General features: G+C 47.5%; 2 protein-coding genes and 2 non-coding genes across 5 annotated transcripts in view; 3 read left to right on the top strand and 1 right to left on the bottom strand.

Moving 5' to 3' along the window:
• Positions 1-5757: 5757 nt before the first annotated feature.
• smug1 (single-strand-selective monofunctional uracil-DNA glycosylase 1) lies at positions 5758-9453 on the top strand. Of its 2 annotated transcripts, none has more exons than XM_041241453.1 (3): positions 5758-6052; positions 6554-7320; positions 8178-9453. In XM_041241453.1, exons 2-3 carry the CDS (start codon positions 6604-6606, stop codon positions 8706-8708), a joined length of 1248 nt encoding a protein of 415 aa, XP_041097387.1. In that variant the 5' UTR covers positions 5758-6052; positions 6554-6603; the 3' UTR covers positions 8709-9453. The 2 variants fall into 2 exon arrangements, with proteins under 2 accessions (XP_041097387.1, XP_041097388.1); XM_041241454.1 differs by lacking the exon at positions 5758-6052 and having other exon boundaries at positions 6554-6576; positions 6712-7320.
• Positions 9454-11805: 2352 nt separating this feature from the next.
• LOC121308811 (homeobox protein Hox-A1-like) overlaps positions 11806-22365 on the bottom strand; it is an 18060-nt gene continuing 7500 nt past the window's right edge. Inside the window, exon 3 of the mRNA XM_041241456.1 lies at positions 11806-12256. Within this exon, the coding sequence (XP_041097390.1) occupies positions 12166-12256 (91 nt within the window). The 3' untranslated portion in view covers positions 11806-12165. The remainder of the gene's footprint in view (positions 12257-22365) is intronic.
• Positions 16382-16474, top strand: trnar-ucu. Its single transcript has 2 exons — positions 16382-16418; positions 16439-16474. It is a non-coding gene; the product is annotated as a tRNA-Arg (tRNA).
• trnar-ucu lies at positions 17045-17137 on the top strand. Its single transcript has 2 exons — positions 17045-17081; positions 17102-17137. It is a non-coding gene; the product is annotated as a tRNA-Arg (tRNA).

Below are 22365 nucleotides of genomic sequence, written 5' to 3' on the forward strand. Positions count from 1 at the left end.
AAAAAGGGGCATTCAGAACAGAAAATAGGAGACACTTTTTTACACAGAGAATTGTGAGGGTCTGGAATCAACTCCCCAGTAATGTTGTTGAAGCTGACACCCTGGGATCCTTCAAGAAGCTGCTTGATGAGATTTTGGGATCAATAAGCTACTAACAACCAAACGAGCAAGATGGGCCGAATGGCCTCCTCTCGTTTGTAAACTTTCTTATGTTCTTATGTTCTTATGTTCTTATGGCCTAAGGGTTTGTGCAATGCAGTGGTGAGATGGAGATTTTGGGATCAATAAGCTACTAACAACCAAACGAGCAAGATGGGCCGAATGGCCTCCTCTCGTTTGTAATGCACTTTCTTATGTTCTTATGGATAGTGTGCAATGCAGTGGTGAGATGGATAGTGTGCAGTGGCTGTGTGAGATGGATAGTGTGCAGTGGCTGTGTGAGATGGATAGTGTGCAATGCAATGGTGAGATGGATGGATAGTGTGCAATGCAATGGTGAGATGGATAGTGTGCAATGCAGTGGTGAGATGGATAGTGTGCAGTGCAATGGTGAGATGGATAGTGTGCAATGCAGTGGTGAGATGGATAGTGTGCAGTGGCTGTGTGAGATGGATAGTGTGCAATGCAGTGGTGAGATGGATAGTGTGCAGTGCTGTGGTGAGATGGATAGTGTGCAATGCAGTGGTGAGATGGATAGTGTGCAATGCAGTGGTGAGATGGATAGTGTGCAATGGCTGTGGTGAGATGGATAGTGTGCAATGCAGTGGTGAGATGGATAGTGTGCAGTGGCTGTGTGAGATGGATAGTGTGCAATGCAGTGGTGAGATGGATGTGAGAGTGTGCAATGGATAGTGTGCAATGAGATGGATAGTGTGCAATGCAGTGGTGAGATGGATAGTGTGCAATGCAGTGGTGAGATGGATAGTGTGCAATGCAATGGTGAGATGGATAGTGTGCAATGCAATGGTGAGATGGATAGTGTGCAATGCAATGGTGAGATGGATAGTGTGCAATGCAATGGTGAGATGGATAGTGTGCAATGCAGTGGTGAGATGGATAGTGTGCAGTGGCTGTGTGAGATGGATAGTGTGCAATGCAGTGGTGAGATGGATAGTGTGCAGTGGCTGTGTGAGATGGATAGTGTGCAATGCAGACAGACAAGTTTTGCAAACACACCCCATAGTTTCAGTTGTTCCATTAAATTCCATAGTAAATATTTATTGCATGCTTGTATTTTGTAGTTTCTTTTGTTCCTCTGTGGTTTGTATTGAGGATCGCTGGTGAGCTGGAGCCTGGCTCTGAGCGTGGATCTCCTCCCCGCTGCATGTTATTGTAAGAGATTGGGACTCTGTGAATTATTCGCCAGTGTTATTTATGGCGAGGGTGTTGTGTGGTTAGGTGTTACTGTGAGGAGCAGCTCAAACCACTTACTGCACCATCAATTACAGGAGAGCAGCAGAGACTCGTCAAACCCAAAGAGGCTGCCCTGAGATAAACCCAGATAGCAACCTACTGACCCTGACTGTCTGCCTGTCTGCCTCTGCGCTAACCACTTCACCACACTGCCTCCCTCACTCCCAGTCTTAAACAAACAGTACCAGACTGGCTGAGCCTGAGATCAGAGAGCAGTCCTGAGATCAGAGAGCAATCCTGAGATCAGCGAGCAGTCCTGTCTGAGATCAGAGAGCAGTCCTGAGATCAGAGAGCAGTCCTGTCTGAGATCAGAGAGCAGTCCTGTCTGAGATCAGAGAGTCCTGAGATCAGAGAGCAGTCCTGTCTGAGATCAGAGAGCAGTCCTGTCTGAGATCAGAGAGTAGTCCGGAGATCAGAGAGCAGTCCTGTCTAAGATCAGAGAGCAGTCCTGTCTGACGGTCTCTGTGTCAAACTGAAAAACAGCTGGTGACCTTCAACTCAAGTGTCTGAGGCCAGGAAGAGGGAGAGAGAGGAGAGGGACGCGCACACACACACGCACACGCACACGCACACGCACACGCACACACACATATGCAGAAAGATTTAATGCATGTTTAGCATAATACAAATGCCAGAGATCAAGCACTGGATGATATTTTCAGATTTGATGCTACCAAACTGATCTCAGGAGCTCCTACTTCATTGAGGTTCAAACTAATGTTCTTTTCCACGGCTTGCATTTCCAGCCCTTGCTTGATCCCAGCAATGCATGTGCTTTTCCTGCACGGAGCTGCAGAGTGCAGCCGGACCCTGCAGAGTGGGGATGCAGGAGGCGCTCCGGACCCCCGAGGTGGGGGTCCGGAGCTCGCCCGGCCGCTCCAAGCTTCATTGCCAGCCAAGCCCGCAAGAAAGCAAGCCAGGGGGTGAAGGGGTGAGTCTGAGAAGGCTGCTGGCATTGTCGCCTCCTCTCCACAGCCTGCCTGTCTCAGTGACTCATGAGGGTCGTAAACATATCAGAAAACGAGTGTGAATCACTCAGAGTGAACCCCTGGGGCAGAGCGAAGCCAGGACTGGCCAGGGCAGCCTGAGAGTCAGAACTCATAAAGAAAGAAAAAACCTCTGGAAGAAAGAAAGAAAGATAGAAGGGAAGAAAGAAAGAAGGGAAGAAAGAAGAGGAGAAAGGGAAGAAGGAAAAGGAAAGGAAAGGAAAGGTTTTTTTTTGTATTTGGAACAGGAAAATACACACTGTGTTTCAGGTTTATGTTGGGAGGGAAGGGTGTGTGTGTGTGTGTGTGCGCGCGCGTGTGTGTGTGTGTGTGTGTGTGTGTGTGTGCGCGCGCGTGTGAGTGTGTGTGTGTGTGTGTGTGTGTGCGCGCGCGTGTGTTTCTATGTGCTGTTTTCTGTAAGCCTGGGGCTCACATTCTTGTCCATGGAGGGTGAAAGGGGTTTTGTTTATGGCTGTCCAGACTGTTTTTTTCTCCTCCTGTTTTCTGTTTTTTGGTTTATTGCCCCCCCCACCCCCCACCCCCGTCTACAGGATTGAGAAGCACAATGCTGCAGACCCCCCTTCCTCTCTCCTCCACTAGATGGCGCTACCGCGTCGAGACTTCGGCTCAGTCAGGGGGGGGGGGGGTGGCCGAGTCATTTACGGGCCGTGCCCTTCCCCCGTGTCAAAAAAGTTATGCCCGGCACAGTGGCACAGTTTAAAAATTAAAAATGTTTTTTGAAAGACAGAGAGATACACAATCTTTTAGATAAGTTAAGACTATTATCCTTCACGTCATTCTGATAATAGGAAGTGCAGTATCTAGATCCCTCGCGTATAACCATATCGAAAGAGCAGTGCATTGTAACAACTGCCGGCACGCCAGCAGAGAGCAGCGACCGAAGGGCACCGGCACGCTGTTTAACACTCAGATAAACCAGAGCCAGCTGGGGGGGGGGGGGGGGGAATAAATAAATAAATAAATAACAAGTGCTGATGCTGTAACTCGGTCTCACCGCAAGAGGGCGCGTTAGACCCACTCTGAAGATTTAAGGTGACTGAATCCTGTCAGAGAGAGGCAGGTAGACAGAAATAGTACAATGCAATCTATAATGTATAAATAACACACACACACACACACACACACACACTCACACACACACACTGGAATTAGAGGCTTCCTAAAGCATACACTTCAGCTCTGTGATGATCAGGGAATGGGGGGGGCTAATGATGAAAGTGCAGAGTATTGGGATAGGCCAGTACAGCAGGTGTCAAGCTCTGACTGTCTTTCCATTGCAGTGGAGAATAATAGCCTATAGGGAGCACTGCAAGGTCAGTCAGTCAGCCCCCCTCATTCTCTGTTTCTCCCCCTAACACACACAAACACATACACACACACACACACACTCACACACACTCTCACACACACACACACAAACACGCACAGGTTCAAAAGTTCAGGTCTGCCCTCTCTGTCTGTCTGTCTGCATTGCTGCTGAAGACCATTCGGGAAGGGTATCATAATATGATCCCACTGCCATCACAGCGCCACTGTCTGCCCGCATTGCATTGTGAGTGCTGGATGCAAACTCAGGCATGGAGCGCTCCTGAACTCTGGGGCTGTAGAGATCCACATTGAAGGGGTTTAGCTGGATTAGCAAACTACGGCCACAAGAGGGCACTGTCTGAATTACCGCAGCCAGGAGAGCAAGCCACAGCACAGGTGTCCAGGCAGGGCAGCTGCAGGACAGCGCTGGTCTCATCTAGTCCCTGGAACAGAGCTGTGAGCGTACAAGGAGAGCTCCAGGAGAAGAATAGCAGGGAATGGAATAGCATGCTAGAGATCATCTGTGTGCACTGCCAGCAAACTAACATCTGAGTGTATTCCTATACAGCCATGTTTGAGATCAACTGTGCATCACCTGCTTCCTAACAGAGTGAACACGTCCTGCGGCTTTTCCATCTGTGAACACGGGAACTGAGGGAACTAGTTTCATCAGTGTTACTGAAACTAGAAGAAACCGAGTCAAGCCGACAGGCGTTTCTAATGCTAGCGCCTTCATCAGTGTTACTGAAACTAGAAGAAACCGAGTCAAGCAGACAGGCGTTTCTAATGCTAGCGCCTTCATCAGTGTTACTGAAACTAGAAGAAACCGAGTCAAGCAGACAGGCGTTTCTAATGCTAGTGCCTTCATCAGTGTTACTGAAACTAGAAGAAACCGAGTCAAGCAGACAGGCGTTTCTAATGCTAGTGCCTTCATCAGTGTTACTGAAACTAGAAGAAACCGAGTCAAGCAGACAGGCGTTTCTAATGCTAGCGCCTTCATCAGTGTTACTGAAACTAGAAGAAACCGAGTCAAGCAGACAGGCGTTTCTAATGCTAGTGCCTTCATCAGTGTTACTGAAACTAGAAGAAACCGAGTCAAGCAGACAAACGTTTCAGCGTTTCTAATGCTAGCGCCTTCATCAGTGTTACTGAAACTAGAAGAAACCGAGTCAAGCAGACAGGCGGCGTTTCTAATGCTAGTGTCTTCATCAGTGTTACGAGTGAGATTCTACCCTCAGAACTGTTCTTTATGTCCCAGAGAAAGGCTGCAGCACATCTGCTATTAGCAGCCGAGCGTCTCCACAGTGTGAGGATTAGCCAGCTGGGATCACAAGGCTTCTCTGGAATTTGTGTAATTTTCGGTTGCAGCTGCAAAAAAAAAAAAAAAAAAAAAAAAAAGGGGGTAAAGACAGAACAAAGCAAACAGGTTTTTAGGAACCCGGTTACAGGACAGGCCGACCCTGAGAGGAAAGCGTTTTGAGGGCCCGCTATAGGCAGCCCCCTGATATTCCCCCATTAATAATAATTAAATCCATCAGCTTTCATCCCCCCCCCCCCCCCCCCCCGTCTCAGTCCTGCTCTGACTGTAATCCCATCTGCAGCAGCCCATCTTCCTCCTTCACACCCACCCTCCTCATCCCTCAATGTCAGCACAGCGCTTCCAGCCATCCACCTCCGACCCCCGGCTGGGTTCAGCGGCAGGTCAGGGGGGCGTTTCCTCCTTGGGTTCAGCTGCAGCCGCCGCCATGGCAACAACAGAGAGTGCGGCCCAGCTCCTGGGACACCCCCCCCCACCCCCCTTCAGCTCCTAAGACCAGGCCAGCACTTCCACTTGAGTCTGTGGCTTGATACAGGCCTTTCTCTGTCTGAGCAATAGGTGGAGCTGTCTGCAGAAAACACAGAGAGAGAGAGAGAGAGAGAGAGAGAGAGAGAGAGAGAGAGAGAGAGAGGAGAGAAGGAGGAGGGAGAGAGAGAAGAGTAGAGAACGAGGAGGGAGAGAATATATATATATATATATATATATATAATATAACGATATACGATATATATATATGAGCAGTTCACTATTGTAATAGTGAGCTACCTCTTTATAAATTACAAACAGTCAACACGGGCTTAACTACAAAACTACCACCCCCAGCGGCCGCCTCGGATCCCTCACTCAAACAAGGCTTGAGTTGGGAACTTGTAGTTTTATCCAGGTACCGTATCCGCAGATACCGGCGCGGCTGTCGAAATGAAAAAACTACAACGCCCAGAATGCAACGCTCATGAAGGGGTGGCCGGTTCATTGTTGCCGGAAGTTCTTTGTTAAAGAGACACGGGTAAGTGTTTGCGTTGCGCTCATTTGAATGTAAATAAAGTGATCCCGCTGCACTCCTCCTTCTATACGAGCGGGGATATCAAATTAATCAGCGAGAAAAAAAGAAAATCACAGCAAAGAAGCACACAGACACGCTGGGGGGTGATTGCTAAACGCGGTGCAGGACACTTCCTAAATTAAAAAGTCTGCCTCATTTAAACCCTTGAGCGATCAGGTTTCTTAACTTGAGTACGCCATGTCTCTGACAGAGCGGGCTGCATCACTGTCGTTTTGAAGCGCTGATTTCAGTGAATGCAGTTCAGCATTGTGCAGCGCACGGCAGATCTGGGGCACTGGGTCTTCTACACAGCATAGAGTATGAGAACATGGTGCAACTGTGATTGACTGCTACACAAACCACTAGGAACAGGACAGACTGTTAAACTCACGCGCATCAGTTAAACTCACATACCGTTTGCTGAATTGTGAAAAAAAAAACTATAATGTTTGGATTCCTTTGCAGCTGTGTCTGAGGGCTCCAGGGAGGCTGGTTCCTGGGTGCAGAGCGGTCTGATGGAGGCTGTTCAGTCAGCTGCCCTGCCCGGTACAGGGCGCTGCGTGGAAGGGGAGTCAGCGCCTCTCTCCCCCGAGCTGGAGGCCGTGTTCCAGGGCTCCAGGGAGGCTGGTTCCTGGGTGCAGAGCGGTCTGATGGAGGCTGTTCAGTCAGCTGCCCTGCCCGGTACAGGGCGCTGCGTGGAAGGGGAGTCAGCGCCTCTCTCCCCCGAGCTGGAGGCCGTGTTCCAGGGCTCCAGGGAGGCTGGTTCCTGGGTGCAGAGCGGTCTGATGGAGGCTGTTCAGTCAGCTGCCCTGCCCGGTACAGGGGGCTGCGTGGAAGGGGAGTCAGCGCCTCTCTCCCCCGAGCTGGAAGCCGTGTTCCAGGGCTCCAGGGGGGCTGGTTCCTGGGCGCAGAGCGGTCTGATGGAGGCTGTTCAGTCAGCTGCCCTGCCCGGTACAGGGGGCTGCGTACAAGGGGAGTCAGCGCCTCTCTCCCCCGAGCTGGAGGCCGTGTTCCAGGGCTCCAGCCCTGCCTCCCTCTTCCTGCAGGGGGAGCTAGTGCTGAGCGCACGCCTGCGGGAGCTGTCGTTCGGAGCGCCGGTGGAGTACGTCTACAATCCCCTGGAGTACGCCTGGGACACACACCAGTGCTACGTCAACAAGTACTGTCAGGGGAGGAAAGAGGTGCTGTTCCTGGGCATGAACCCAGGGCCCTTTGGCATGGCACAGAACGGGGTAAGAGTGGCCAGCAGCCTAATCAAAGACCCTGCCCCCCCCCCCCCATTCCATTCCATACCACCCCACCGGGTTCCAAAAAGTGGGATTAATCGAAGACTGACAGGAATAGGAGTAAGACTCCTGCTGCACAGCAGTGTCACCCGGTCCAGGTTTTACTACCAGCTTGATCAGCCCCAGTGTGTCTGATTAGACTCATAGTAAAACCAGGAATGGATCAAACTGCTGTGCAATGGGAGTCTTGTTTGTATCCCTGAAGTTACTGCAATAAATAAATAAACCAGCCAGATGCAATCCGAAACATCTATAGAAGTCTTAGCATGTCTGTCTGCCTGTCTGCCTGCCTGCCTGCCTGCCTGCCTGTCTGTCCGTCTGCCCCATTCCCCTGTTGGTCAGCTGTTGGCTGTGCTCCCCTGACCTTGCTCCCCCTCCATCAGGAGAGGTCGAGGTTCAACAGATCAGCTAAACAAATGAGTCAATAAAGGCTTTCGTTTGTCCAGAGCGCTGCATTCATCAGGCTGGTAATTGACAGATCTGTCGATGGCTGCAGGTGAACTGTTGCTGTGACATTTGGGGGGGGGGGGGGGGGGGGGTCTGTCTGTCTGTCTGTCTGTCTGTGTGTGTGTCTCTCTCTCTCTCTCTCTGTGTCACACTGCATAATGAACACAATGATTTCTTCACCACACTTTGATCATACACTCCGAGCCCCCTCTAGACGTTTCGGATTGCATTTGATTAGAATCTGATTACCTGTCCTGGGTTTGCAAACTCCCCTTGCTTAAGAAAGAAAGTATTTCAAGTCTTTCTCCTGTCTCCCCTCTCTCCTCTCCCCTCCCCTTCCCCCTCCCTGCCCCCAGGTCCCCTTCGGGGAGGCGAGCATTGTCCGCGACTGGCTGCACATCACCGGGAAGGTGGGTCGGCCTCCCTTCGAACACCCTAAGCGTCCGATCCTGGGGCTGGAGTGCCGGCAGCGTGAGGTGAGCGGAGCCCGTTTCTGGGGCTTCTTCCAGAAGCTGTGCGGGGAGCCGGGGGTGTTCTTCCGCCGCTGTTTCGTGCACAACCTCTGCCCCCTGGCCTTCGTGAGCCAGACTGGCAGGAACCTGACCCCCGCCGAGCTGCCCGTGGAGCAGAGAGACAAGCTGCTGAGGCTGTGTGACCTGGCGCTGTGCCAGGCTGTCCGAGCCCTGGGGGTCAGCACTGTGGTGGGGGTGGGCAGGCTGGCGGAGCAGCGTGCCCGCAGAGCTCTGTCCGAGGCAGGGGTGGAGGGGGTGAGGGTGGAGGGCATCATGCACCCCTCACCCAGGAACCCGCAGGCCAACAAGGGCTGGGAGGAGATAGCCAGAGCCAAGCTGGAGGAAGTCGGAGTCCTGTCCCTGCTGAGCGAATGACTGTGCCGTCAGTGAGAGGGCTGAGGAGCCCGAGGCAATGAAAAGACCATTAGGCACTGCTTCTATTACAAACCGAACTTTACCAAGGATGCAATGAAATGCTGACCAAGACCACAGCAAGGAGGGGCGCCCCCTAGCCTTGTCTTGGAGAAGCGCACCTTCCTGGCCAGGGTCTAGTGAGTGTTTTGTGCTTTGTGATTGTGTCTTAATGGGGGTTGAATTCGAAGATTTGTGTTGGGTGGCTTAATAGACTGGAGGGGGTATAACCTGGCGGTTGGAAGGATGAGATCAGGGTTCCACACAAGTGGAGTGACTCATTCATTCTTTCTTTTTTTCTTTGTAAACAACTTTTAATGTAATTTTACAACATTTTTTCTTTGTCTTTTTTAAGTGTAACTTAATATTTTCTAGCATTAATTAGTTAGTTTAATATTTTGTAATTGCATAGCATTAATTCTTTCTTTCTTTGTTTAAGTTTTGAGCCGTGTGTTTTTTGTAATGGTTTTTGGTGCTGTTTGTTTGCAGTGTAAATTGCTTGATTGTTTCCTGTCACTGGGAGACTCTCGCTCTGTTTCTCAGTTTCAGAACACTAGGTGCTGTCAGGGTCTGCCTCTTAAGAGCGGTCAATATTTCAGAGAGATTTCACTCGTTCACACCGGCAGACTTGTACAGACACACACTGATACACACACATTGATACACACACACACTGAAACACACACACACACACTGAAACACACAGAGACACACACACACACTGAAACACACAACAGAGACACGCACGGATACACACACACAGACATCCACTGATGCACACAGACACATGGAGAGACACACACAAGGGGCATTTGGGTAATATTGAGATAGTTCTAGTATTAGTTTAGTATAGTGTTAGTATAGTATTTGCATATCATTAGTGCAGTGTTAGGGTTAGTATAGTACAGTATTAGTACAGTATAACTCATGCCTGACTGTAGCCCATGCTGTTAGTCCCTCATCCTTCATTAACACTACATTAAAAAATGAAGCTGTAAACCTGCAAAACAAACAATAAAAATAAAGTGATTGCATCTTTTAAGAGAGCCTTGAGAATGAGAGTGTTTGCTTTTTGCATCGAAAGGGTTAAATGCGTAACCCTTGTCTTCGGTGAGCGTGGCACAGCAGACGTCTCTAATGACAGCCATTCCTCTCCCTGGCACGGGATTGTTAGTTAGCTCAATGATCCGTGCAGGGACGGGGGGGCGGGGGGGGGGGGGGGGGGGGGGGGTTCATACCTGCCAGCCCGGGTGTGTCTCTGTGATGCCATGCAGAGAGCTGGCTTGCAGTGTGGAAGGCAGTAGGGTTTGAGAAGCTCAGGGGTTGGAGAAAGAAAGAAAAATTATTTTTATTTTCCTCTGGTTGGCCAGTCTGTCCTCGGCTGTGTCCAGCAGTCCTCGTTCTGTCCAGTCCAGGGGTCGCTGCGCTGATCAGCTGGAGTCTCTGGACATGGGGGGGGGGGGCGGGCGCAGCAGCTGGACAGGAAACCCAGAGGTCTTCCCTTGACCCCTGCAGGGCTGAAAGCCAAGGTCAGGAGATGTTGACCTCACAAGATCTGTTGTGTCCAGCAGAGAAATCTGTTCAATCGCAGCTCAGTGTGCTGGCTGTACCCTTCCTGAGTCATCCTCAATGGCAATGCAGACAGACAGACAGTGGCCCTACAACAGCAGCGATTCTGTACTGATGGTAGCTGCCATGGGGTGAGGCTGCCACTGGTATAACTACTCCCTTCCCAGTGGCATTGCGATGGCAATGGTTCTGTACAAGCACAGGGCAGCTACACTGTGAGCTGCAGCACTGTATTTCAAAACCCTTTCAGGGAGGGAGTGGGCAGTGATAACACTGACAGCTGGGCGAGGTGCGGGTATCGACCCCCTGCCCTCCCTGTGACCCCTGCGTGGTGTGAGCCGCATCAATACTGTGATGAATGGGGGGGGGGGGGTTATTGAATCAGTGTCTGAAGAAGTGACGGCCCTCTCATTGATTGCAGAGTGTCTCCTACATTTTGTCTGAACCTCAAGATCACCTCCTCCAGCATTGCAGTCACCTTGAGGAACTCTCGGCAGAAACTTTACAGGTTCAATGACAAGACTTTCCACTAGAACTCTTTCTCAGTGTCTTCAGTGTAAATCTTATCTTCTCTGTGTTTTACTACACTGTGCTTTGCTTTTATCAGGGGGATACCAAAGCAGTAAGCTTTGAGAAGGGGGCTGGTTCGTTATCTTCACTGTGCTTTGAGAAGGGGGCTAGTTCATTATCTCCACTGTGCTTTGAGAAGGGGGCTGGTTCATTATCTGCACTGTGCTTTGAGAAGGGGGCTGGTTCATTATCTTCACTGTGCTTTGAGAAGGGGGCTGGTTCGTTATCTTCACTGTGCTTTGAGAAGGGGGCTGGTTCATTATCTTCACTGTGCTTTGAGAAGGGGGCTGGTTCGTTATCTTCACTGTGCTTTGAGAAGGGGGCTGGTTCGTTATCTTCACTGTGCTTTGAGAAGGGGGCTGGTTCATTATCTTCACTGTGCTTTGAGAAGGGGGCTGGTTCATTATCTTCACTGTGCTTTATGTGTTGTGCTTTTCTCTCTTGTGATGGGATTGAAGGGGTTAATTCCGCAGCGGGCTCTGTTCTCCTCCGCTGTTCTTTGTCTGGATATTTGATTCTAACGTGGACAGATTGTCATGTTCTTGTGCAATCGAGCCATGCATAGCCACTAATCACTTTTTTAATTAGTGTTTTATTTATTGATGTTTCAGTTAATGTCTCCTTTAATTTATTAGCGCCTCTGTCTCTGTTACAAAGGCAGCTCTGTTTACCGGACTGGCAGGGAGCGGTGCCGCTGTGCACAGTGCCGGCGGGGACGCTCATCTGTCACAGCCAGGTCTCGCTGCTCTTTCGCGGGAGGAGAATGGCAAATCTTACATGAAGGAATAGGGTGGGCATAAAACAAATACATCTAGAGGTTTAAGAAATAACCTTGATGTTTTTAAAAAAAAAAAAAAAAAATAATTTTTTTTTTTTTAAAAGACACATTATTTTGAAACAAAGTACAAAGACATGCGTTCCGTTCTGGTATCCAGAAAGCCTAAAAGAACCACGAGTCAGATCAGCGTTCTGTGAGTGTGGCGTTTTCATTCAAATAGTCTATCACCGGGGCCACGCCCAGCCCCGTTGACAAGGTGTGCAGGGTCTCTTAATAATCCCGTTACGAGCAGCGTGGCAGCGCTGATTGCCAGAGATTAACCTTGTTGCATGAATGCCGATTGGAAGAAGCCTCGAGATCTATCAGCTACGAGAAACGGAACGTGTTCTTGTTTTTCCGATGATTTTACGCACCTGCGCTGTCTCTGACACGCTTGTATTGACGGCAGAGAGTTCATTGTAATACCCGCCCTGTCCCGGTTCACACTGGCGGCTATCCTATCTCTCACATCCACCTTGCTCTCTCCCGGTCGCAGAATCGTCCGTGCGGTCCCTGTCTCTGCCTTTGATGTAAAACACTGTCGGATCCCATAAATCTGCACTCATAAAAAAGAGAGAGAGAGAGAGGGAGGCAGTGGGGTTTATTGACTGAACATTAAGCCGACATTATATCCTGTTCTGCAGGTTATTTACGAGCCGCTGACAAATATGCTGGCGCTTGAGTTATGTGTGAACGAAGCCCGGGGAGCAAGCGGCGCTCGTAAAGTTAAATCCGCACGGGTACTGAGGGGCCTGAGCGGTGACCATATCAGACAGCAGCTGGGACCGCCGTGGAGCGCTTCCCTGGCACCGCATCGGCGTGCAGAAGAGCGGGGAGCTGTCACTGTCACCCTGAGAAACAAGCTGGAACACATACCCTTAGCAAAGCTTCTGATATTATTATTATTATTATTATTATTATTATTATTATTATTATTATTATTATTAGTCGTTTAATTAGTATAATTCTAATACATAGTATAATAATAATAATAATAATAATAATAATAATAATAATAATAATAATAGCACAGTTTATTGATGCACATAAGCCAGGCAGCTGTTTCTGTGGGTACGACTTTAGTGGTCAAGTAATGGCTTGAGTGTGTGTAATCATTCCATTCTGTGAAATAATGACTCATAATGTGTGTGTCCGTCCTCCCCCCTCTCCCCTCCTCCCTCCCTCCCCCCTCTCCTCTCCCCTCCCCTCTCCTCTCCTCTCCCTCTCCCCCTCTCCCCCTCCCCCCTCTCTCTCCCCTCTCCCCTCTCCCTTGACACAAACAGGATCAACAAACAGAAAGCAATTATGCTGTACAGCTGTCGCCTGGGAGTGGGTTAATTAGGGTGTTTCACAGACAGCTCCATTTCTAAACAGGTAGTAAAAGCATCATTAATCATCAGCTAGGTGACATCTCTCTCTCCCTCTCTCGCTCTCTCTCACTCTCTAGCTCAGAGGTCATGTGACTCCTCCCTCTCTCCTAGGCTGGCCAGGGCTCTCTGCTCATTGGCTGATGATAGCGGTCGACCTCAGCGTGACCTCAGGGTGACCCCCTTGTGCCGAATGAACTCTTCTCCAAACATAGGAGATCAGGTGACTGGAGAGAGAGAGAGAGAGAGAGAGAGAGAGAGAGAGAGAGGAGAGAGGTGACTGGAGAGGGAGGGAGAGAGAGAGAGAGAGGATGGAAGAGGGAACTAGAGAGAGTGTGAGGAGGGTGAGGGGGAGTTAGGATTGTCCCTTAGAAAAGTTTCAGGCGAACACTGTAAAGAAAAAACACAGAAAACCAAAGTATACTATGAGCACAAACACACACTTATAAACAAACACTGATACATACACACACTGACACACAAACACATACTCACACACTGATACACACCCACACACACATACTCACACACTGATACACACACACACACCCACACACACATACTCACACATTGATACACACACACACACACACACACACACACACACACACACACACACACACTGACACACTGACACACATACACACACACACACTGACACTCAGTATAAATTGGAGGCAATCTTGGGCAGGGAAGCTCTAATCCTCCTTTGAGCTCCTATTAACCCTCCTCAGCCTTCTTGCCTGATACTCTGTCCCTCCCCAATCATTAATCAATGCCTGTGCTCCTTCACTGCCATCAGCTGCTGACACGCTCATTAGAGCACACCTCCCTGGGTCCCACAGCCGAGCCCAGAGCCTGCACAGATCTGCTGGGGGGGGGTCGAAATTCACCCCTTATAAAATGGTAAAGCATAGGGAAGCATTGTAAAGCACAGAGAGGTCTGGTAAAGCATAGGGAAGCATTGTAAAGCACAGAGAGGTCTGGTAAAGCATAGGGAAGCATTGTAAAGCACAGAGAGGTCTGGTAAAGCATAGGGAAGCATTGTAAAGCACAGAGAGGTCTGGTAAAGCATAGGGAAGCATTGTAAAGCACAGAGAGGTCTGGTAAAGCATAGGGAATCATTGTAAAGCACAGAGAGGTCTGGTAAAGCACAGGGAATCATTGTAAAGCACAGAGAGGTCTGGTAAAGCATAGGGAAGCATTGTAAAGCACAGAGAGGGCTGGTAAAGCATAGGGAAGCATTGTAAAACACAGAGAGGGCTGGTAAAGCATAGGGAAGCATTGTAAAGCACAGTGTGTGTGTGTGATGCACACGTACAGATAATATCAATCTGTTTCCAATACCGGAACTCCAAATATCATAAATCTAGCAGCGTGTTCAGAATTATTTGTGGGTGTGTTTATTTTTTGAATGTCTTTTCTTGTTCATGATGTTCCCCTTCATTATTTTTGCAGTGTGTAAATGGGAGCTTTCAGCTTTAATTTAAACAATTAATGAAAAATAACTGCAAGCTGTGTCATACATAACTATTAACAGTTAGGTGCTGAATTTACAAACACATGCAGACACACACACAGACATGCAAGCACACACACACACAGACACACACAGACACACACACACACACACACACACACACACACACACAGACACACACAGGACTTGCACACACACCCAGTTCACAAGCAGTGTCACTGTACACAGAGACACACACGTGTGTGTGTCTCTGTGACATGTCTCTGTCTGTGTGTCTGTACGTTGTGTGTGGGTGTGTCACACACACACAGACATGCAAGCACACACACACACAGACACACACAGACATGCAAGCACACACACAGAGACACACACAGAAACATGCAAGCACACACACAGAGACATGCACACACACACAGACATGCACACACACACACAGACACAGACATGCACACACACACAGGCACATACAGACAGAGACACACACAGAGACATGCACACAGACATGCACACACACACACAGACATGCACACACACACAAGCACACGCAAACTTTGAAAAAGACTGTTGACGTGTATTTTGACTTTTTGTTTTGCTTTGTTGGCATGATGATGACGAGGGCAGCTGAGCTTGCATGGTGGGTGTCTGTGGGCAGCGGGAGGTCAGAGGTCAAGGCTGGTGGTCCTGCTTGGCTCGGAGGGAAGGTTCATGAACCCGGCTCCATTCCGTAGGGGCTGATGGGAAACACGGCTGCACAAAGGAGGTGGTCCCCTGCACAGAGGGATGCTGGGAGCATCTGTCTGTAACCAAGGTAACCAAGATTGGGGGGGGAAGACTTTGAACTGGCAGAGCCAGAGGTACACTGGTTCATTATCTTCACTGTGCTTTAATACACTGTGCTGTGCTTTTACCAGGGGGATACCAGTAATCTTTGAGAAGGGGGCTGGTTCATTATCTTCACTGTGCTTCGAGAAGGGGGCTGGTTCGTTATCTTCACTGTGCTTTGAGAAGGGGGCTGGTTCATTATCTTCACCGTACTTTGAGAAGGGGGCTGGTTCGTTATCTTCACTGTGCTTTGAGAAGGGGGCTGGTTCATTATCTTCACCGTACTTTGAGAAGGGGGCTGGTTCATTTTCTTCACCGTGCTTCCGTCCCTCCCAGTCCCTCCTCAGTTCCACTAGAGCCACACTGCTTCCCTCCCTCCCAGTCCCTCCTCAGCTCCTCTAGAGCCACACTGCTTCCCTCCCTCCTAGTCCCTCCTCAGCTCCACTAGAGCCACACTGCTTCCCTCCCTCCCAGTCTCTCCTCAGCTCCACTAGAGCCACACTGCTTCCCTCCCTCCCAGTCCCTCGTCAGCTCTAACCACTAGAGCGTTATTGAGGTGAAACTAGTTGAAGAAACTGAGTGAAGCCGACCTTCCCTAGCTGCGGTTTGTAAGGTTACAGGAGGCCTCAATATTTACATTTACATTTTTGAAGTTTAATGGCCCATCTCTGGAATAACAGACACCCTGCCATTTTGACCCGCCCCCCCTCGCTATAATCACGCTGCTGTTGTTATCAGACTGCGTTTAATTGCTGCCAGAACAGATCAGGACACAGCAAGCTGGTGTCCTAATTGCAGCTTGGCGGGGGGGTGGGTGGGGGGGTGGGTGTATTCGTACTCATATGGCGTCACAGTGCACGAAAGGGTTAACACGTTGCATCCATTTCCACTTTGACGTTTGGGGATAAATGTGTTTGTTGTTCCGAGTGCTCGATTCACACGGGCGCGTCAGCAGAGAAGTTCGCGCGCTGTTTCTCCGAGTTGACTCAGGAACGCCTGTTGCTCAGCTGGCTCTGTGGCGCAATGGATAGCGCATTGGACTTCTAGTCAAGCACTGCGAGAAGTGATTCAAAGGTTGTGGGTTCGAGTCCCACCAGAGTCGATTTTTTTTTTTTTGTAATTATTTATTTTAAAATATCAACATATTTAAATTGTGTTTAAAACTAGCAGTCCAATTAAACGCGATAGTCAGCGAGCTGTGTGTTTAAAAAGCCCTGCGGCGTGGTACACTCAGGCGTGTCGTGCCTGTGTCACAGATTTCACATTGAAACCGACTTTCTCCCAACGTCATCTGTTGCTTTCGACGTGCGCGTACCCCTCCCGCCCCCCCGTGCACGCATGATGCTGCGTGCGGGTTCTAAAGTTGCTAAAATGCGAGTCTGCGGCTGCGCTTTGAACTCTCACGACACTTTTAAGTTTCACTTTCGATTAAAACGTGCATGTTAAGCGTGTGTCGGTTTCATGCAGGCGTGTGTGTGTGTGTGTGTGTGTGTGTGTGTGTGTGTGTGTGTGTGTGTGTGTGTGTGTGTGTGTGTGTGTGTGTGTGTGTGTGTGTGTGTGTGTGTGTGTGTGTGTGCGCGCGCAAATTAAACTGCAGATCTGCTGGATACTTGTTGCAGTGGTGTTTTGGCGTCAGGATTGAGTAGTTAGGGGGCGATTACTATAACCGCGGGGCTCTGTGGCGCAATGGATAGCGCATTGGACTTCTAGTCAAGCACTTTGAGAAGTGATTCAAAGGTTGTGGGTTCGAGTCCCACCAGAGTCGAATTTTTGCGTGTAGATTTTACACTGAAAATAAAATGTCCAAAATATTGCCTGTTTAATAAACTCTAATCAAGAACATAAGAGAAGTTTGGGAAGAAGAAAAATGCCATTTGACCCACCCAGAGTCGCCCCCTTAAGCACCCCATTCTCCCCAATTTAAAAGCACAGAATCTAGTTCATCTCTGTGTGTTGTGTTTGAGGTTGTGTCTTGGGTTAATTTGATCCAGGGTATTTATCTTCTGTACTTAATACTATACAATTCCTTACACAATGACTTGAAATGTACACAGTGCACTATGTTTGCAATTGTGCAAAAATCGAGCTGTGTAAAATTATTTTTAATGCACTTGGTCACGCTGCAAGGAATACAGGACGCGTTATCTAATTTCATGGTATTTTGCATCTCCCTTGTTTAAATGAAAAAGATGAGAATTTAAGACAATTTTATTCAATCACATTATTATTTATTTTTTTACTCATTTCGCACACCTCAAACCTTCATAATTGCTCAGTTCGCGAGTGGATATTTCATTATGCATGATTTGACTGTTATACAAAACCACAGATCGCATCTAACTACCCCAGTGCTCGTTACTGTTTAATATGCACTGCGAGAAGCAATAATAACCATAAAAAAGAAATATGAAAAAGCAACAGGAGAGATTTATAAATTAATCTAGCGTTCAATTCAACATGATCTTCATCTTCTTCATCCTCGTCTTCCCATGTGCACGTTTCTCACAGTAAAAGCACAGTAAAGTGTAGTAAAGCACAGTGACAACACAGCAAAGCATAGGGAAGCATTGTAAAGCACAGAGAGGTCTGGTAAAGCATAGGGAAGCATTGTAAAGCACAGAGAGGTCTGGTAAAGCATAGGGAAGCATTGTAAAGCACAGAGAGGTCTGGTAAAGCACAGGGAAGCATTGTAAAGCACAGAGAGGTCTGGTAAAGCATAGGGAAGCATTGTAAACACAGAGAGGTCTGGTAAAGCATAGGGAAGCATTGTAAAGCACAGAGAGGTCTGGTAAAGCACAGGGAAGCATTGTAAAGCACAGAGAGGTCTGGTAAAGCACAGGGAAGCATTGTAAAGCACAGAGAGGTCTGGTAAAGCATAGGGAAGCATTGTAAAGCACAGAGAGGTCTGGTAAAGCATAGGGAACCATTGTAAAGCACAGAGAGGTCTGGTAAAGCACAGGGAAGCATTGTAAAGCACAGAGAGGTCTGGTAAAGCATAGGGAAGCATTGTAAAGCACAGAGAGGTCTGGTAAAGCATAGGGAAGCATTGTAAACACAGAGAGGTCTGGTAAAGCACAGGGAAGCATTGTAAAGCACAGAGAGGTCTGGTAAAGCATAGGGAAGCATTGTAAACACAGAGAGGTCTGGTAAAGCATAGGGAAGCATTGTAAAGCACAGAGAGGTCTGGTAAAGCACAGGGAAGCATTGTAAACACAGAGAGGTCTGGTAAAGCACAGGGAAGCATTGTAAAGCACAGAGAGGTCTGGTAAAGCAATAGATCTCAATCGAATTGAGCATGTTTGGGATGAACTTGAATAACGCCTTTGACATCATGATCCGCTGCCAGCCAGTACCTAATAAAATGGCCAGCCACGGCAGTTCCTCAGTCTGACTGTTAACCACGATTTTAATAAAATAAAACAATGTAAAAGCCTGTATCTTCTGATATTCAATAATACAAATAAACAGTATTTATTATGCTTAAGATGAAGCTCGAAACTGTATAGAAATGAGTATTTATTTCCAATCAATGCATAGGGGCTGTCCATGTAAAATGACCCATTTGACTCTGGACATCGATGTTATAATTGCCGCTCCCTGATGAATAAAACAAGTACATCAATCAATCCAGTGTAAAGAGTACAGGTGTGTCGAGCTGCAGAGGGGCTGCGGGAGGCACGAGGAGGGCTGCGTGCGTTTCCTCTCCGCAGCCTTCACTCCTGGACTAAAGGTGAGCCATCCTTCATCTTCACCCAGAGCGCCAGGAAGACAGAGAAGCATTCACAACAGAAAGGGCTTTCAAATTGCTTTCTGAGACAATGTGGTATTTTAGCAATTGCTGGTGTCACTCAGGTAATTGAAGGCGTGTGTGAGGGCTGGGAAGATCGAACAAACCAAAAAACCTGCAATATCATTCTGCCCCCCTTTAGTGCCCAGCAAGGATTTTAAAAGCCCCCTCCCTTGCTCCTTATTGTCATTATTACTATCCCTTTAAAATAGGGCTGACAAAGGATTTAAAATGAATGCTCTTACTTCGTATGAGCTCCAGCAATATTATTAAGTCATTTAGCAGATGCTTTTATCCAAAGAGACTTACAAAGAGGGTGAACTATGCTTCCTCATCAACTGCTGTGCTGCAAGTCACGTCCAATAGGACCGCGTTTCTTCAATCACTGGACCACCAAGCCTCCAAATTATCAACGATCACCCTTTAAAGAGCGCTAAGCTTGGACTCTGAATAGCACACTGTTTACAGGGCTGCTAAATAATACCGAACCCCCACCACAAAGTCCCCACTGTAGACGAGATTGTGGAAATCCTGGAAGAGATACAGGCCGGGTGATCTTCGCTGCAGCGTTGCTAAGTGAATTTAACCCTTTTTCTGTCGCTTCTTTTTCATGTTCTGTGTTGGTAATCCATTTACTGTAATGAATGCGATGTATCTTTTCTTCACAATCACAGAGCACTCTAAATAAATGCAAAAGCTATTACCGGTGGGGGGGGGGGGGGGGGGGTGTCAAATCTAATAACCAGTGAAGCCACTTAATTCATTCTGTGACCACAGTGAGATTATTGGCACTTAAATTAAGTAAGACACAATTTTATATATACTATTATATATTATATTATATATATATATATATATATATATATAATATCTATATTATTATATCTTGCCGCTGCATACAGTAATGAACTGAGTGCAGGATCTTATCTGGACTCTTTCCTCACATTCTCGTTCGCCCGAGTCTCAGCATGCCCTTGCCCGTGTCACTCTGGTGTCTCGTTTGTTAGCTCACTGTCTCTGTGCTTTGCTTAATGTATGCAGATTGCAATTACCGTCGGCCCCTAATTACATGGGCAAGCGAAGGGTATTGATCCTAACAAACTTGAGTGATTAGCCCACGCGCTGAAAAGACACGACCCCAAAACACACTCTACAAAAATACGAGACCTGTCTGTCTGTCTGTCTGTCTGCCTGCCTGCCTCCCTCTATCTATCTATATACATACATACGAGCATAAGATTATTATCAAAACCCTTTTAATCCAGGAGATTCACACTGGTTGAATATAGTATTGCTTCAGTGTAATGCAGTAATGCTTCAGTATAATGCAGTAATGCGCATATATATATATGTGTGTGTGTGTGTGTGTGTGTGTGTGTGTGTGTGTGTGTGTGTACTGTTGATTTGTTGCGCATTAACTCAAACCACTGGAACTGAAAATCTTGTCTAATTTAATCGATGACTTTAATCGGCCGCACCTGTAATTAATTCAGCATAATAAGAGAGAAGGCACACTGAGCCACAAGCGATAAAAGGCAGGAGACTTTTTAGAAGTTGTTTGAGATGCCTGATTAAAGCACAAAGCGGTCTGACATTTTCACGTGCTGTTGTTTCTCTATTGCTGAGTACTGACCGGAAATTGAAATGTAATATTTTGGAAGTAATTTAATGTCACCTTAAAAGGAAAAAAAAGTGTTCCAATAATAGATTTCTCTTTGCAAGCAAAAACAGGAGTTAATTGAAGACTGCGAAGTAAAAAGAAACGCTTGGGTTTGTGTTTCCTTACAGAAGCTTCTCTCTTGTGTGTTTTTTTTCCCTTTGGCGTCACAGAAATGCGCAAACAGACAAACAAGAGACAGTAACGAGCTGGCAAACAGCTCTGTTTACAGGGCTTATCAGAAAGGACTTGATCAGCGCATTGCGAGGGAGATCGATCCGGAAAGGGACACTTCTCAGACACGCTTCCATCAACACCAAAGTGCTTACTCAGCTCGGCTGCGATCTCCTGTCACCTCCGCTTCCCTCGAAGCAGGTGCAGCACCCCCCCAAAAAAATCAGCCGGCGATTAGATAATACAGCAAAGAGTCCTGCTGGCACGGCCGGGATTAGCAGCGCAAATATGCCTCATGCATTCGATAATGCATTTTCTTGCTACCGCAGGCACAGCGTTAAAGAAACTTACTAATTACCAGCCTTCCACTGGGGAACTGTAATGCCAGCATTACATGCAAAATAATAATAATAATAATAATAATAATAATAATAATAATAATAATAATAATAATAACAATAACAATAATAATAATAATAATAATAATAATAATAATAATAATAATAATAATAATAATAATCATCATCATCCACACCCCCCCCCCCCGTTATAGGCTTACTGTTCAAAACTATAAAAATGACAATGAGATACTTTACCCAATCCCCCCCCCCCTCCCTCCTGCATAATAAGTCAGATACGCCGACAATCCGTGTCACAGTCGTAAAATTTAGGTAAGTATTACTCATGAGGAGAGTCCTCTCAAAATACTTCACAGGACGAATTGTCCTGCTTAACTCCGTCAACAGGCTAGTTACGAATCATTACCAATGGCCCATAATAAGACAGGATCAGCGAGAAGACGCGAGGTGACCACTCCCCCCCGCTCGCCCCCCCAGAATCAGTAGTGATCTGACTTAAAGCACCCGCGATTTGCCCTTTAAAAATACCCAACATTTGAACTCATTCTGAGGTAATGAAATACATAGCGGCAACGTTGTTTTGTAGAGAATGCGCTTTGATTAATTACCCATCCTTGAGCAATTGCCGAGTTTGAAATACAACAGAGTAGATAGATTTAAGAAAGACGGATCGCTACAGTAGCGCTTGGGATGCGTTTCAAAGTTATGAGAGGGCATCTTCTTGAACTCCACGGAGTTCACACGAAATGTGAAAAAAAATGTCTCGGAATTAAACGAAAAGGGGATTTTACACTGTAACGCGTGTTTCAGGGTCTATTCCAGCTATTAATTAAGCACGAATATCTGTCTTTTTTATATCAGCGCAAAGCATAAGATTTGTCTTTATCTTAACTTTTGTAATGGAAAATAGTTCCGATAATATACGGCAATGTTTGACTAGTTATATAACATCCCTATCACAGCAATACCAGAGATGTAAGGATTTCAATGCAATCTTGTGCAATGGAGTTTAAAAA

This window comes from Polyodon spathula, unplaced genomic scaffold, assembly GCF_017654505.1.
Source record: "Polyodon spathula isolate WHYD16114869_AA unplaced genomic scaffold, ASM1765450v1 scaffolds_784, whole genome shotgun sequence".
NCBI classification, from domain to species: Eukaryota; Metazoa; Chordata; class Actinopteri; order Acipenseriformes; family Polyodontidae; genus Polyodon; species Polyodon spathula.

Excerpts from the sequence above, each read along its gene's own strand:
- smug1 (XM_041241453.1), top strand. The coding sequence starts at position 6,604 with ATGGAGGCTGTTCAGTCAGCTGCCCTGCCCGGTACAGGGCGCTGCGTG. Across the intron at positions 7,321-8,177 it reads TTGGCATGGCACAGAACGGG|GTCCCCTTCGGGGAGGCGAG; the intron begins GTAAGAGTGGCC and ends CCCTGCCCCCAG.